The sequence below is a fragment of the Phalacrocorax carbo genome, chromosome 15 (assembly GCF_963921805.1).
Source record: "Phalacrocorax carbo chromosome 15, bPhaCar2.1, whole genome shotgun sequence".
NCBI classification, from domain to species: domain Eukaryota; kingdom Metazoa; phylum Chordata; class Aves; order Suliformes; family Phalacrocoracidae; genus Phalacrocorax; species Phalacrocorax carbo.
Window position 1 is genome coordinate 6,375,264 of NC_087527.1, and position 17,030 is coordinate 6,392,293.

The 17,030-nt window shown below is 45.1% G+C and overlaps 1 protein-coding gene across 2 annotated transcripts in view; it reads left to right on the forward strand.

Moving 5' to 3' along the window:
• Nucleotides 1-1,351: 1,351 nt before the first annotated feature.
• KREMEN1 (kringle containing transmembrane protein 1) overlaps nucleotides 1,352-17,030 on the forward strand; it is a 36,639-nt gene continuing 20,960 nt past the window's right edge. For both annotated transcript variants that reach the window (XM_064466391.1, XM_064466392.1), the window contains exons 1-2: nucleotides 1,352-1,551; nucleotides 13,537-13,699. In XM_064466391.1, the coding sequence (XP_064322461.1) occupies nucleotides 1,473-1,551; nucleotides 13,537-13,699 (242 nt within the window). In that variant the 5' untranslated portion in view covers nucleotides 1,352-1,472. The remainder of the gene's footprint in view (nucleotides 1,552-13,536; nucleotides 13,700-17,030) is intronic.

Genomic DNA, 17,030 nt, shown 5'->3' on the forward strand with positions numbered 1-17,030 from the left:
GTTTTCCCCCCCCCCGGTTGGTTGTTTCTTAGCAGAGAAGCACTGCCATTGCTACAACGTCTCACGGGTCAGCTAAGAGGCTTGTGCAGAAGTTTAGGCAATAGCTTTTTAATGTACCACCTTGACATTTTTATTGCCCTTTGCTGTCGGCACGTAGATGGTAAAAAAGGGGGGAGAAAAAAGCTATCGTTCTGCACGTGCATTCACCAGTCTCGGAGAGCAACACCGCTCCTTTGCTTTCGGCTCCGCGGTCCCGCAGCCGCTCCGCGTCCCTGTGCTCGCCTCGTCGCATGGTGCATCACGGTGGGGGCGCGCCTCCCCCTGCGCCGCGCGTGTCCAAATGGGTGGGTGCGCGCGCGCGCGTCCTTGTGTTCCCGCGTGTCCCTGTCCGCCCGCGAGTGTGTCGGGTCTCTGGGTGTGCGTGGGCGCCCACGCGCCTGTCTCTGCCTGCCCGCGCCCCCGCGGCCGCGCCCCCGCCAGCTCCGCCCCCCGTGGCGGCCGTGCCCGCCGCTGTTTCTGCCGCCGCCCGCCGTGCCCGGGCCGCCCCGCCGCGGCCCCACCGCCCGGCCGCTCCTGTGGGGCGGGGGGTGCCCTCTCACTGTGTTCCGAACGACGCCCGCAGCCGCGGCGCTGCCACCCCGCCGCCTCGGGCGCGCCCCCGCGGCCGCACCGCGCCCGCGCAGAGCGGCCGTGCGCGGGCTGGAGCCGCACGGGACTAGTGCGGAGTTTGTAGCGTTCTTTTCTTGTTCCCCCCCACCCCGTCCGTGTATCCCGTCCCCCCGTCCCCGTGCCCCCCCTCCCGTCAAGGCATGAGAGCCGTGCTGCACCTGCGCGCTCCCATCTGCTGGCAGAATCCCCCCCCCACCGGGACCCCCGCGGGGCCGGCGGCCGCCTGCAGGCAGAGCCCGCGGCGAGGCCCCACGGCTGGGGGGCTCCGGCCCGGCCCCTTCCCCGGCCGCAGCGGGGGAGTGGGTGCGTGCGGGCCGAGGGGAGAGCCGGGTGGGAAGGGGCGGGGGGGGGGGGTAGACACGGGGCGCTGCCGGGGCGGAGGAGTTGGGGGCGGCGGCGGGGGCCGTCGGAGGAGTTGGGGGCGGCGGCGGGGGCCGTCGGGGCGCTGCCCCGCGGGAGGCCCTGCCCGCGAGGGGGGCTCCGGCGCGCCCCCGTGCTGGCCCCGGAGCGAGCACGGGCAGCCCAAACCCGGCGGTGTCAAACGTAAAAGCGGCGGCTGTGCGGTCCCGCGCTGCAGCAGGTTGGGATGTCGGTCTCTATCCTTTCCTGTCACATGGCTGGTAATAGGATCCCTCATCTGCCACTCGGCACCTCGCCGGGGCGCAGTTACAGGACACATGCTGTAGGGCCTCCGCTTCCCGCACTTCGCGCTCTTCCCGGCCCGCCGCGACCGCCTCTGCCCGCGGAGCGCGGGGCTGCCGCCGGGGCGCGGCGCGGCGCGGCGCGGCGCGGGGCCGCTGCCCATGGAGCCCCCCGCCCTCGCCGCCCTCCTGGCCTTCTCGGGGCTGGCGCTGAGCTGTTGCCGCGAACCCCTTCTCTCCGGTGAGTGAGGCGTCGCGGGGAGGGGGGCGCGTTGCGGGCTGCTCCCCCGTGCCCCCGGCGGGGCTGCGCGGCCCGGAGCGGGGCAGGCGCTGCCCCAGCCCCGCAGGCTCGCCGTGGGGCGCGGGCTCCCGCGGGAGGGCTCCGCCGCGCCGCAGCACCTCTTCGAGGTCGCGACGACGGCCCTTCCGGCTCGCCGGGTCGGTGCCCGGCTCGAGGCTGCTCGTGCGGGGGGTGCCTCCGCGCGCCGCTCGCAGCCTGCGGGTACTTGAGGCTCTCCCAGTGCGCGCTGAGGTGGGAGCTCGGAAAACTGTACGAAAGCATGAGGTAAGAGAAAGAAGAGCAGCACATTTATCTAGTAAAGTGGTTTGGTAGCTAGGTTTGTGGAACAGAGGCATCTGCAGGGAGAGAGGAGTGTGGGGCGGAGGTGCACTTACTCACTGGGGAGTGAAATAGCCGGTGGCAGCAGGGCAGACTTGGGGGTGCAGAGCCAGAGCTGGGAGCGCGGCCGCCTCGCTTGCCTGCAGCGTCCTGCCCCAGCTCCCCGTCGAGCACGGACTCCTCTGACCGGTCAGGTACTCATTCGGCCACGGCATCTGGGAAGCCTGAAGCTTTGCTACCTGTTAGTGTAAAATTTTCGCTTAAAATTTCTCTGCAGCCTTTTGTCCTCATCTCAGTTGTTATTGATGATTTTGAGTACCGCGGTTCTCCTGTGATAAACGTGGGCCCTGCTTCGCAAGTTCTAAAGTGGCTGTTGCAGATAATCACAGTGTGGCAGCCATCAGATGCATGGCCCTCCTGGATACGCTTTGCATATTCTGATCATTGTTATTCTTTATAACATAGAATTTGCTCTACTTCCTTCTGCCATGAACAGATATTTCCTCATCAAAGTTTTGTAGGTGCACTTAGTTACATTTGGAAAACACTTACCTAGATTTTCTTGGGGGAAAAAAAGCCTTTTACCAGAAAGAGGACTCAGAAGGTAAACTTTACAACTTCTCAGAAGTTTCCTGAAGTGAGTAAAACGCAAGAGTATTTTCAGACAAGTGTGTAGGGAGCTGCCTAGACAGGGGCACACCTACACCACGTCTAACAGTCTGTTCCCAGTACCATTAGGGCATGTTTGGTGCACCCAGTAGGTACTCCTTCCTTTGCTTATGCTGAAGGATGTCTTGTAGGATTTCTGAGAACTGTGGACAAAACACTCCGTATGTGACCATGTCGCTCACAGCAGGCTGCATGACAGCAAGTAGAGAATATATCCCAGTGTGAATGTGTGCTTCACAGGCTATTGAGGGCATTCTATCTGTTTACACACTTGCACTTCCATCCTCTAGCCAACTTCTAAATGGGTGCACTGGCTGCCACTGAAGGGGACAGAGATGCCTGAGCACAAGCAGCTGGGGCGGGGAAAGGGGAGAAGAATATATAATGCCTCTCAGTGAAGGGGTAGCAAAGGAGAGTGGATCTAGAAAGCACTGCCACCTGTGTGTCTTCTGCTAAAGAACCTGGAACCAGTGCGAATTTACACTTCAACAAGGACCTGTAATTTGGATGACATGTACAAAATCTGCAGAGTTGCTAATCTGTGCGAACCATACCTCAGGTTCATCTTCTTGACCCTTAATCCCGCAGGACTGAAACAGGATCAATAAGCTGGGTCAGATTGCACCTGAAGCCAGCAGAATTCTGAAATCACAAACGTTAATATTTTTTTTGTAAGGCACTTTGTCATATAGTATGTTTTTAATGCGTATTCCTCTTATCAAATGCGTGTCTTAATAAGTTTATTGTAGACTGCAGTCAAAATACAGACTGCGTCACGCTATCATTTGCTAAGATAGGAGAGAAACTTTAACTTCTGGAATTGCCTTATGAAAAATGACTCAAATTGTCAGAAATTAGAGTGAGTTAACAATCGTTTTTGCACATAGTATTGTGCTACTTTTCACAGAATGTTTCTGCTTCGCTGTGTGATGTCTAACAGCTTCTATTAATCCAAACACTGACATTTGCAGCATTCAAACTTCAGTCATACCACATTTCTCAAGTGAATCAGAAATAAGAGATGGGTGAATAGATTGGCTAATATTAAAGGACTGTCTAAATCTGGTGAGTTTTGTATTACAAGGCCGAAGAGATGGAAATGCCTTTGGCAAATGTTAGTTTCAGTGACGAAACATTATTTTGTATATTCGGTGCAAGTTCTCACTTCCAGTTTCTGTATTCATAGTGTTCATTTAACTTCCCCATCAGAAATGTATATGATTATCAGTCTCTTTCTCCTTTCTCTGTTTTCTTTCCATTTAGCAATACTGGGTCATCATGTTGGTTTTCCTTCCAGCTGAGTCTTTCCTTTGAGCTGGTATTTCAGCTTTCTCTCACAAACCTTGCATCTCCTGTTATCCTTTTCTGCCTATGTCTTGATGATTCAGAGAAGCAGTTCTACTTGATGTGCCTTAAGCAATCATCGTGGAAATACTCAAAAAAGCATTTCTAACCAGACAGACAGAAAATGAAATAGTCAGTCAGACACTTCAGCATATCGTGCTTGTACACGCATAGAGCATAACTCAAAATCCAGAGTTATGTGAATGGATTTAGGCAGGATGGAGCCAAAGAAGTGGGAGGGAGGCAGGGATTACACGCTGCCAGCTGCAGAATTTGCATTCTTTGTCATATCACACCATAATGGTTGTGCAATTGGCCACTCCCTCCATCCACACAGTGGCTATGGCCCATCCTGATGAAATTTCCAAAGGGATTCAGTCTGCCACGCTTGACAATAGAACAGCAGTTGTAAAACGTCACAAAGAAAGAAAACAAATGGGTGTATGTAGGAACACAAATTCTTACGGGGCCACATCTTCCTTCGTCCCTTCCTTCCCTTCCTTCCCTTCCTTCCCCTCCTTCCTTCTCTTCCTTCCCTTCCTTCCCTTCCTTCCCTTCCTTCCCCTCCTTCCCTTCCTTCCCCTCCTTCCCTTCCTTCCCTTCCTTCCCTTCCTTCCCTTCCTTCCTTATGATGAAGAATCACAAGCAAGAGCATTTTCATCTTGCGGCTGAGGACCAGGCAGCAGCTGCAAAGCTGTGGCTAATACAGCATGTTTGTATTCTATGAACAGAGGGCAAAAGGGTACAGAATACATGCTTTTAAGCATTAGAAATAATGGTAACTGCCTCTTATGCTCATATCCTAATTTGGCTGCTTCCAACATATTCCAGAAAGGGTCTGGCTGGTCAGATCGCGTTTACCTTTTTTTTTTTTTTTAAACAAAAAAGGAAAAGTGATGAAAAAGCTATTAGATTGAAGGTTAGTAATAAAAGTTTCACAAGAATAGCAAGTCACAAATATAACAGCTCACACGCTGCCAGGCAGCACAAGTATGGAACTCCACATGTCTGTACATTCCCAGGAATGTACATTCTAACAGGACAGGCAGACGCTTAAGTCAAAGTTTGATCAAATGTCAGGTGAGTGAGTATTCACTGCGACTACTCTCTGGTTTGGACCAGTGCTAAATAAGACTCGTTATGACCAGCAAAAATGATTGCATTTGAGGTCTTTAAAAAATGATATGCGTATGTCTGTGTGTGTGTTTTCGTGGGTGTGTAGGGTAGGAGAGAGATGATTTTTAAACGACACGCAGAGTGCCCCTACACTGCAAAGGAGAGATGATCGGCTAACCAAGTGCCCTCATAGCATCACATCAGAATTTAACTGGCTGATCAGCCAACTGGGGAGTTATTTTCTAGCAATTTTGAAAATTGCAATTTGAAACAAAGATCATTCTTTCCTGAGGTATTTTATTTAGTTTGTATCAACTGTTGTGTTGTGGGGTTTTTTACTGTTACAGTACAGGCACCCAGTCCTGATAGTTTCGATAAGGGCTTTTGGTATATTAGTATTAGTTGGAATAGTGAGGTATCGAAATGCAGAAGGACTACGCTGACTGTTCACTTGGGTGGGTCTAAAGCAGCCTTACCCACCCCAAAAGCATTTATTTTGCATCATAGCATAAAATGGGACGGGATTATTTTTCCTGACCAATCACGTGACAGTATGCAAATGAACTGCCGGTTCAATCGATAAAACGGCATCTTCAAAGAAAACCATTGCACTGCTAAAAATATTTTTAATAATGACCACAGAAGCCATATTTGTCTCTTTGATCTCCTGAAGCTTCTTCTGGTTTTAATCAGTGTTCCCACATGAAGAACTGTGGCAACCTATGATAATAGAATCCCTATTCACATCCATAGGGAAACAAAAATGTTCTCATCTGAAGAAGGTAATTTGGTGTTCTGCCCCTTCCACCCGTGGGCCCCTGCCTCTGTTACTGCTGGGGTATCTTGGCATCAGTTAAGTGGTTTCTGTCCTTTCCTCTGTGTATTACTCTCTCATTGAAGTGTTTCTGCTGTCTAATTATACCCTTTCAATCAAATTAGAGACTGCAGCATCTGGTTAGTGCCTGTAACTGTTGCCATCTGCACCTAGATACAGTGCTTTCATTTAAGGAGGAGTGCTTAAATTGCAATCTCTAGCAAGAACAAGGAGAACAGTTTAGGTAGAATGGAAATGACTTTAAATGCTCTTAGAACGCTATGCAAGCACATGCATCGAGCAACTGACACCTACTCATCGTCAGACCTGGCACCTTTGGTTCCATAGCTTTATATTGTGCTTAGTCATTTTTCTGACCCTTCTGAAAGGCTGTAAGAAAAAACAAGCGTGAACTGAGCAGGCAGTTACAGCATGTAAACTCAAGGAACCTTTATTTCTTGCTCCAGCCTTACAGAACATTTAATGTTCTGGATATCACACCACTGTAACAAAACCCAAGATATAAATAGCAGCCACTTTCATGTACCTTTCATTAATGTGCAGATTTTTAAAAGAAAACTTTGCTTCGTGTTTGGCAGTAGCTGGTAGGATAATTTCTGGCCTGGATAGGCTAGTTTCTGGTTGATAATTGTTGTCAACCTTTAATCTCTCCGGCCACTAGTCAGCACTCCAAGTAGCTTCCAGAACTTAAAGCAAACAAATAAAGCAAGTCACTTTATTTTTTTTTTCAGTGAAATAATAACAGGTTTGTCATTCTGAATTTTCAGTCTCAAAAACTACGTACATGCCCCAAACTTAGAAGAGTGCTCTAAGAAGCCATTTAAACCATCCTGAAACCTCCATCTCTTCAGTCTGCAATTTGTAATGTCACTAAATATATGTCTCTGAGAAAATACGGACTCTGAAGAATGGTCAGAAGATTTATAAGATTTCCCACTTGTCAGGAAGAGTGTTTGAAAAGTAGCTGTTTTCTTTGCTTTTCATCTCATTTGTACAGAAAAGACTGCAGATGAAATTCAAACATCTGTATTATTTCTGTCTGTGGTAATGTGGCACGAAGTGGGAGTTTCTCAGGTAACTGGGCCTCTTGCCATTAAGAACTTCAAAGATTAAAACCAATATTTTGAAGTCTGTCTTAGAAAATCATCGGAAGCCAATGCATACTCTGAAACGTCATTGTTTTATCATCAGTGCTTCGTTCAGTGGAAAAGTCAGTCTGTTACATTCTGCACTACCTTAATTTTTCAAATGATCCTAAAGTGGCGCCCATGTGGAGCGCAGGCAGCCATACAGTCCCAAAGTAACAAAGGCATAAATGATCATTGGAAAGTCCCTACATCGAAGAAGAAACCGAGACAGATGGAAAAAATTTCTACTACAGCTGCTGTTTGATCTTCCAAATGTTGATCTGGCTCCAATAAAACTAATTGTGAACCTGTATCACACACTGAGCATTCACTCACTGTGGACAACCATCCCCAGGCTTATTTTTTGCTTTTTCTTTCTAGCAGTTGCCACTCAATAAGTAGTTATCTAGTATTCATTTAAAAAAAAGGAATTATTTTTCTGTCAGTTATGGCACCTGATGTGTTGAAAACAAAACAGCCCTGACAACACACAGCTGCCCATGTTTTTGTACTAAGGCTCATAAGCGTTATCCTGAACAGGACCTGTTGGAACCTTCCAGCTTTTCATGACCAGAACTACTGGAGTGGTTCTCTCTCTGATTATTCTGTTTGCAGACATCCCCTCAAACCAGGAGAAGCAGCAGGGTCATTAGGCAGTTAATAGAGTGAAATCATCACAGACGTTGATTTTCATCATTGTTTTGACACAAGCCTCTACTTCAGACTGTATCTGAAACCCAGCTGACTAAGATCTTAGAAATACGAGGAGGTCGGAGACTTCAAGATTTGAACGGTCACAGCTTTCTCCATGTACTGTCTAAAACCCTAGTGATTTAATATAGGTTTATGGTTGACAGGATAGTTTAACTGAGCCTTGGGTGCATGAATAGAAACCATGTGACATCTATCAAGCACAGTGGCACGCTGATGCCTTCTAGGAAGCTGTCAGCTTTAGCCTCCACAGGGTGCCTGCTCTTCCCCTGCTGTCTTTGCCACCCAGAGGGGACTTGGATACAGTGCAAGTTCTGTCATAGTATACCATACTCTTACAAAACTATAAGAAATAAGGCTTGCTGAAATTCATAGAACTGGTATTAATTTTCTTGAGTCACTGTTCCGATGTCAGATTCCAAGCGAAGGGCTTCGTAGCCTAAAGTAACATGGAAGTAACAACTGACATAAGGCAGTTGGATCCAGTGGGTGCCAGCACAGTAAAGGAGAGGTGGTGGTTGTGGTTGTTTTATTTTTTCCCCCGTCCCTTCTACATGATCATAATCTACCAAAGAAATCAGGTAATTTGAGTAAACCCAGGAGTTTTACCAATTATGTGAAGTCTATTCTTTTCTGACTGTTTTGTTTAGATGATGTCTTATGAATCTGGCTGACATTTTTTAAGCTCATCTTTTCAGAGAATTATTGCACCAGTGGTGCAAGACAAAAAGGACAGAGGTTCTAATCTCCTCTTCTTCAGAATCTCTTAGGACTTCTGTATTTAAAGTGCAGCCTAAGGATTTGGAACAGGGAGGACAGTGGTCTGTCTGCAGATGAAACATTCGCTTTGCACCTTCAACACATTGGGAATATTAGTTTCATAGTGAGCTCACTAAGGTAGAGTCTTGGCTGTCCTGCAGCAAAATATGGCAAAATCACTATGTGTGATAAAAAGAAGAATTCAGCTGTTAGGACTGACGACCTGATTTTTAAATGCTAATATTTACTTGAAAAGATTGCACTCCAATGCTATGGCAAAATTAAATTCCCTGTTACATACAAAAAAGTATGTATTTCATTTGATAACAGCTGCTAAATTCCATAATTTAAAGTTTTCATTTCAATTTTTCTGGGATAATCAATGATTTTACCTGGTATCTCACTGCCTCCGCCTTCCACATCTAGGTACTAACACAGCCAGGGGAGCTTCAGTACAACTCTGCTGGCACATTTTTCCCAAATCTCTTGGTAGTGCAAAAGAACCCAGGAGGCACAGTTACAGCTACCTATTGTACATGGGTGAACAAAAAACTACAGCTAAGAATAATGAAGAGAACTCTGACTCTTCCTTTTGCGTGATGTTCTTGAAGCACTAATGCAATGAATTTTGAAGAAAATACATCCAGAAAAATAAAGCTGACATGAAAATGAAAGGCAGTTGCTACTGCAAGTTAAAGTATGGGCCAGTCTTAGCAGATCCTACAATGGGCTGATGTTAGCTTCAGTTTAGTCTGTGTGCCAGATTACATTCAGGTATTGTAGCATTCCTTGCATTTCTGAGTAGATGTTAGTACACATTGCTTCTCATTTAGAAGTGAGAAACAAAAAAACCCACTAAGCTGAAGTAGACATCTTTTCTGGATGTGTTTATCACTTCTCAAACTACTTCTTTATACTGTACATTATTTTGTTTATCCAGTTTGATTATGTTTTCCTCTCTTTTCTGCCAAATTCATCAGCTTATATTTTTTAGCTATGACATAGAATAACTTTTACTTTAACTGCAAAGCAAGAGAAGTATTGAAGAAAGTTGCAACACTGTGGTGACTTTAAAGTGGGTTTTTTTCATCTGTGTGTGCAAATATCCGTGGTGGCCTGAAAACTGGAAACTCAGATTTGCATTTTCAAGTAAATGTATGTAGCTCACCTGCGTGGCTAAGGCAGGCAGGTAGATTACAGTAAGGAGGAGTATTGACTTGAAGCTCGTTTTTATTGAATTAGATAGCTTTCTGTCCATGGATGATAGCAGTATACATTAACGGCTGTGCAGACACCTCTTCTGCGTGCCTTCAGCAACAAAATTCCATTTAATAGAAATCCTAACCTGCCTAGACATGAAAATGCGCAGTGAAGGCACAAAAACATCAGCTTTCATCTGCCGTGTAATAAAAACTGTGAAATAATCATTATAATTATACCATTCATATATTTGTGGGCTCAGACTAAACTCATTTCAAAGGCATGGTTTTAATAATACATTTTCCCTTCTCCCACAGTATTTCTAAATACAAAAAAGGTGTACTGTTAATATCAGGATTAAGTGGGGGTGGGTTGTTTTTTTTTTTTTCCTCTTCCAACTGCAGCCACACAAGTCTTTCTAGCCTTGTTTTGTAAGTACATCTCATGAGGGACACCTGAGATCAGCATACCCCACTTCAGAGCACTCTCCCATTCCCTCAGGGCAGTAGAACATCTCTGCAGCTGTTACATGGTTTCTACAGAGACTACGATCAGATAAAACAGAAGGCTGCGCAGCCTGCAGTCAGCAGGAAGCATTTGTGACCTTCCCCAGTAATGCTACTCAGTACAAAGACATGTTTACAGCAGTGTAACGCAGCAGTTTTAATTCTGTCACAGACTGTTGTATTTTAATACCTTTTTTCAATAAATGCATGGATGATAAATGTTACCAAGTATTAATTATAAACAGGATGGACTTATTTATGGTACAGTAATTATAATGATTATTTCTGGAAGATGATCACAGAATCACAGAATGGTTGAGGTTGGAAGTGACCTCTGGAGGTCATTTTGTTTAACCCCTTTGCTCAAGCATGGCCACCTAAAGCAGGTTGCCCAGGACCATGTCCAGATGGCTTTTGAGTATCTCCAAGGATGGAGATTCCACAACCTTTCTGGGCAAACTGTTCCCGTGCTCTGTCACCGTCACAGTGCATAATTTAATAAAAAATGTTGTGCATTTTTAGTAAAGGTAAGATTGTTCATGCATATGAATATTGATTTGATCAGAAGATGTCATTAATGGCCTGGCTGAAGAGAGAGAGCTTTGTCTGGAACTCAGAAAAAAAAGGAGAGCTTATGACCTTTAGAAGAAGGGGCAGGCAGCTCAGGAGGACAAGGATGTTGTGAGGCTATGCAGGGAGAAAATCAGAAGGGCCAAACCCCAGCTAGAACTTTATCTGGCTACTGCCATAAAAGACAATTAAAAAATGTTTCTATAAATATATTAGCATCAAAAGGAGGGCTAAGGAGGATCTCCATCCTTTATTGGATGGGGGGAAATACTGACAAAGGGTGAGGAAAAGGCTGAAGTACTTAGTGCCTTCTTTGCCTCAGTCTTTAATAGTAAGACCAGTTGTTCTCAGGCTACCCAGCCCTCTGAGCTGGAAGACAGGGAGCAACATGAAGCCCCCATAATCCGAGGGAAAATGGTGAGTGACCTGCTGCGTCACTCAGACACACACAAGTCTATGGGGCTGGGTGGAATCCACCCAAGGGTACTCTGAGGGAGCTGGTGGAAGTGCTCACCAAGCCACTTTCAATCATTTATCAGCACTCGTGGCTAACTGGGAAGGTCCCAGTTGACTGGAGATTAGCAAATGTGATGCCCATCTACAGGAAGGGCTGGAAGGACGATCTGGGGAATTACAGGCCTGTCAGTCTGACCTCAGTGCCAGGGAACATTATGGAACAGATCATCTTGAGTGCCATCACATGGCACATACAGGACAACCAGGTGATCAGGCCCAGTCACCTTGGGTTTAGGAAAGGCAGGTCCTGCATAACTAACTTGATCTCCTTCTGTGACAAGGTGACCTGCATAGCAGATGAGGGAAAGGCTGTAGATGTTGCCTACCTGGACTTTAGTAAAGCCCTTGACACCATTTCCCACAGCATCCTCCTAGAGAAGCTGGCTGCTCATGGCTTATACAAGTGTACTCTTCACTGGGTAAACAACTTGGCTGGATGGCTGGGCCCAGAGGGTTGTGGTGAACGGAGCTAACTCCAGCTGGAAGCTGGTCACAAGTGGTGTTCCCCAGGGCTCAGTGTTGGGAACAGTTCTGTTTAATACCTTTATCAGTTATCTGGATGAAGGGATTGAGTGTGCCCTTAGTAAGTTTGCAGACAACACCAAGTTGGGTGGGAATGTCGATCTGCTTGAGGGCAGGAAGGCTCTGCAGAGGGACCTGGACAGGCTGGATCAATGGGCCAAGGCCAATTGTATGAGGTTTAACAAGGCCAAGTGCTGGGTCCTGCGCTCGGGTCACAACAGCCCCACGTAACACTACAGGCTTGGGGAGGAGTGGCTGGGAAGCTGCCTGGCAGAGAAGGCCCTGGGGGTGCTGGCTGACAGCCGGCTGAGCATGAGCCATCAGTGTGCCCAGGGGGCCAAGGCAGCCAACAGCATCCTGGCTTGTATCAGGGATAGTGCGGCCAGCAGGAGCGGGGAGGTGATAGTGCCCCTGTGCTTGGCACTGGTGGGGCTGCACCTCAAGTACTGTGTTGAGTTTTGGGCCCCTCAGAACAAGAAGGACGTTGAGATGCTGGAGCGTGTCCAGAGAAGGGCAACAAAGCTGGTGAAGGGTCTGGAGAACAAGTCTGATGAGGAGCATCTGAGGGAGCTGGGGATATTTAGTCTGCAGGAGGCTGAGGAGAGACGTTATCGCTCTCAATAACTACCTGAAAGGAGGTTGTAGTGAGGTGGGCGTTGGTCCCTTCTCCCAAGTAAGAAGCAATAAGACAAGAGGAGACGGCCTCAAGTTGTGCCAGGGGTTGTTTAGATTGGATATTAGGAAAAAATTCTTCAGCAAAAGGGTTGTCAGGGTTTGGAACAGACTGCCCAGAGAGGTGGTTGAGTCACCATCCCTCTAGGTATTTAAACGACATTTGGATGTGGTGCTTAGGGACATGGTTTAGTAGTGGACTTGGCAGTTTTAGGTTAATGCTTGGACTTGATGATCTTAATGGTCTTTTCCAAACTTAAACAATTCTATGTTTCTAAGGAGACACAGAAAAGCCAGGCAGCATGAGATTTATAGTTCAGCAGAGAAGGGGATAGTGTATTTAATGACTGGAGAATTCTCTGCTTTGATTTCTAACTTGCTGAGTATTAGGAAGCTAGGAAACAAATATAAATGGGAGAAAATATGAGTGAGGAAGAATACTGACCGCTAAGTTTTAATTTGAAAGCATAAATGCTTTAATAGCAAATCACAGTATCATGATTTTACTATACCGAAGGAGGTCCCTTTCTAAGGCAATTCAGGTCAGAGAACAAAATACCTAAGAATTTTTCTAAATCATGATGTAAATGTTTGCAGGATCCATGCCTACAAAATCTTTCACTTTCTGTAGATATTCACAACCTTAGTTAAACTGGCATGAGATTTTGGGTAGTATGCTAGTAAGTGGCAGACTGATAACAATCTAATTTCATTTTTGGAAAATTATCAAGTTACAGGTTCATCCTAATGAGTAAAACATGGGGAAATCAGTAAAAGTTGTAGCATGCTTATTCAGAAAATGCATGTTAATGATATTAACCACTCTTCAGACCTAACTTCTTATACACTGTTTAGTAAATTAATGAAATCGTAATCTCTTCAATAGATGTTTGAGAGAAAACTTAAATCCCAGGCAGCATCTTTAGTTGCCTAAACAATGCAGGAAACATGTTAGTGAAAGGAAACATGGTCTCTTGGGGATGGGCTGGAGGGCGAGGGAATAACCAAACACTAAACCTACATACGTTCTTTCTCTTTTTCCATTTCCATTTCTTCCCAGAATGTTATACAGCAAACGGGGCTGACTATCGTGGCACTCAGAACCAGACCTCCCAATATGCAGGGAAACCTTGTCTTTTTTGGAATGAGACCTTTGAGCATCCTTATAATACTTTGAAATATCCCAATGGGGAGGGAGGGCTTGGAGAGCATAACTACTGCAGGTAAGAAATAACTCGTTGGTACTACAACTGCCTATATACCCAGTGTTACTTTAAACAGTTGCCACAAAATTAGGAAGCTTCGTGTCATACAGTGAAGAATGTCAGAACCATGCATATCGAACATGTTTTGATTTATATGTTATCAGTACCCTGGATCTACAAGCACGACTAGCAGAATAACTTTTTCAACCCAGTTCTCACCCGAAGTCCATATCATATATCCAATCTATAATTTGGCATGATGGAGGAAGACCAGAGATTACTTAAATGAAAAGGTGGACATAATAAAAAAATTGATCCAAGTCAGAAGTACAGAAGCACTAGTGAATATCTGTAGGAGTCTCTGGTACATTATGGTTTTTATCTTCACTCACAAGCCTGGTTCTGTTATACACTATGCTTCGGAGGTTTGTGCTAATTAAAGTTATGTAGTCACTAAAAATTCTCAGTAAGCATAAGCTGTTCCGTGACTTAGAGTTGTTATTTGAACTCAGAAGCTCAGCTGTCAGTGGTAACGAGCTCAAACATTGGCAGATCCACTTTGATTTCCGTGCCTTCTAGAGAAGTCCTCCATAACTACGGATAGAACTCAGAATGAAACTTAAGTAAGAACTTCAGAATTTAGGAGCCAAATAAGAACCTAAGTTCAGAGATGTTTAGGCTCTGCAGGTTTTTTTCAGCCTGCAACATTTAAATTCCTGAAGTTGTGCATCAGGAAGTTACATACACTTCTGCCTTTGCAGGACTGACCAGGTAAGTTTTTATGGCCATCTAAACCTTCTATGGAAGTAGGTGTGGAATAACCTGATAGATATATTCCTTAAACAGTGATAATCATCAGCTCATCTAGGGTGCATATGAAGTTGAGCGGTGTCTCTTACTCACTGGGTGATGCGGACAGAGATGTTTAAACCAAGAGATTAAGAATTGAGTTACCTGGGGCATAGCAAGAAAAGCTGTAATGCTAAAGCTCTAAGTGCACTTCATAAGAAGGTTCAAACCACACCTCAGTTCTCCTGAAAGGGGCCTTTACTTAGCAGGTTATAGGGTTTCTAGGGTAGAACCTACGCACGTGCCACCTTCATGTTGAAATCGTTTCACTGTAAGCAATATAAATCAGGATATATGAGGCAAAATTAATATGCAGAAGTTCAGCACAATGGTTATGTCATGAAGATAGGGTCCTGGTTCTTGATCCAAGAGCTTTTCCTACTTAATCAGAAATAGACACTCAAGAAAATATGGCAGAGACAGAGCCAGCCAGTTATTGGCGAGTAAGTAAGAAAGCACAGAAAAGAGGTCTTGTGCCATGCAGCAGACAGATGAGCACATTGATGAGAGGAGTCAGTGGCATTTCCAGAGTATTTGATGGCTCAGGATGATATTTCTCATTGAAGAACACTGGTGAAGGACGGGGAAGAAAAAGACTTACTTGGGATCTTTACCAGTGGCTGCAGCAGTGCTTCAAAATAACACTGTTCAATGTGTTGCACCAGTGGACTTTTTTCAGCCATAGAATGAGCAAGCATTATTGCCAGGTTCGGAATTGACTCTCTTTTGAATCATTTCAGCATCTTACACCACCTACAAGAGAAACTCCATAGAAGTTGGGCATTCTTTTTAGAAAATGGCCTGGAAACCAAATAAACTCATCAGGCTGTCTAGTATCAGACTGGCACGTGAGCACTGGAAGGACAGTCTTCCCATCAAAAACATTTCACACCAACTTCACAGCTTTCCTCAGCCCAGCAACACCAAATGCATAAATCTCATGATGTGTAGAGAGCTGTCTCTCTCACTATGCATACTAATACGGAGCTATAAAAAGGCTAGTGGCCACTGAATTCTCTCTGATACAAATAGCAGAATCAAGAACATAATTTTGATTGTTGCTGTGTGGCAGTATCCTAGGTAGACTGTATCTACAGGGTTTTACTTTTGGCAGTCATCTCTGGCTAATACGTAAGTTACTACAAAGCAAAATGTGTAAAAGCTATGCAAAAATCTGCATAACAAACGATGTTTAGCCAGGTATTCAAATAATCCTTACTACAGTCTCACTTTATTTAGCAAATGAGAATTTGGTGTTACAAGGAGCAAGAAGCCTATAAGCTGGTATGTAAGGCTGAGAAGTTACTTGATTACTAAATACAGCTTTTGAACCTCAATCCTCCTTGAGATGGAGTTTGACTGGAAGGTAGCCATTTCCTTCCTTACGCTGTATCACTTGGCCCAGGAATATTCTCACAGGTGTACGGAATGATGATCTTAAGTAACGGATGCTTTTTAACTTCACAGTCTGTTGAAAAAAATCTTGGAAAGTCACTGGTTTAAGAGTGTCAGAGCATATCTTTAGCATGCAAATCTTGTTGAGGCCTTGTGAGTGAAGGTACTGCTGTTTTAGCTCTTCCTCTGCCATTCATTTGCTTGGTGACAATGGACACGTTGATCTTCCCTTCTCTGAGGCAAGACATATCTCACAAGGCTTTCTGAAGGCATAATATGTTGCTTTGAGGCTCAATTTTAGGGACAACATTTGAATAATCTAATTCTACACTTAAAGCATTAATCAGAAGCATGTTATCTCTCCATGGGTGGTCCTTACTTGGAATACTTTGTTTACTGCAAGACACCCTGTGAAGATGGAAATGCCTCATGTTCCACTAAACCTTATTTCAGCCATAACAAAAAACCATAATAAATATGCAGACTGAAGTTTTTGCAGATTTGAAAGACACTCAATTGTTTTCTAACTGTACGCACTTTTGAGGTTCAAGGCAAAGATTTATAAAGACATTCATGACATTTCTCTGCAATTTCCTTGCATTTTAAAGCATTTATACGTGGAGTGCTATTACCATGATTCAGTTACAGAAATCTGATTTCTGTCATGCAGGTGTAAACCCAAAATTTCCTGTAACTGCAAAAACAAGGAAAATTGTGTTATTTCGAGTACAAGCTTTCCTTGATTTAAGTCTACTTTCTTTAGCCACTGGAAGCTCTGCCATTACACCTAGATTCCTAGCACACTAGTCTTAGGCTTTCCTCATCCACTACTTTTACTAGTTTGTTTGAAAGCCTAACTAGCAGAATTTTAGTCAGCTAAATTGAACTCAACTCACCAGTTTTCTTCAGCATTCTGTTATTTGACCAAAAAACATCCCTGGCAGTTCAAAAATTGGATCTCCCACAAAGAGTTGTTGACATGCCCAAATGACAATGTGCAGCTGAACTGACACTTCGGTGTAGGAGGGTCTCATTAATAAGAATTCATGCCAAAGTACATGATAAAAAGATTGCAGTTGGCCCTAGTTACAAGAAAAGGTCATAT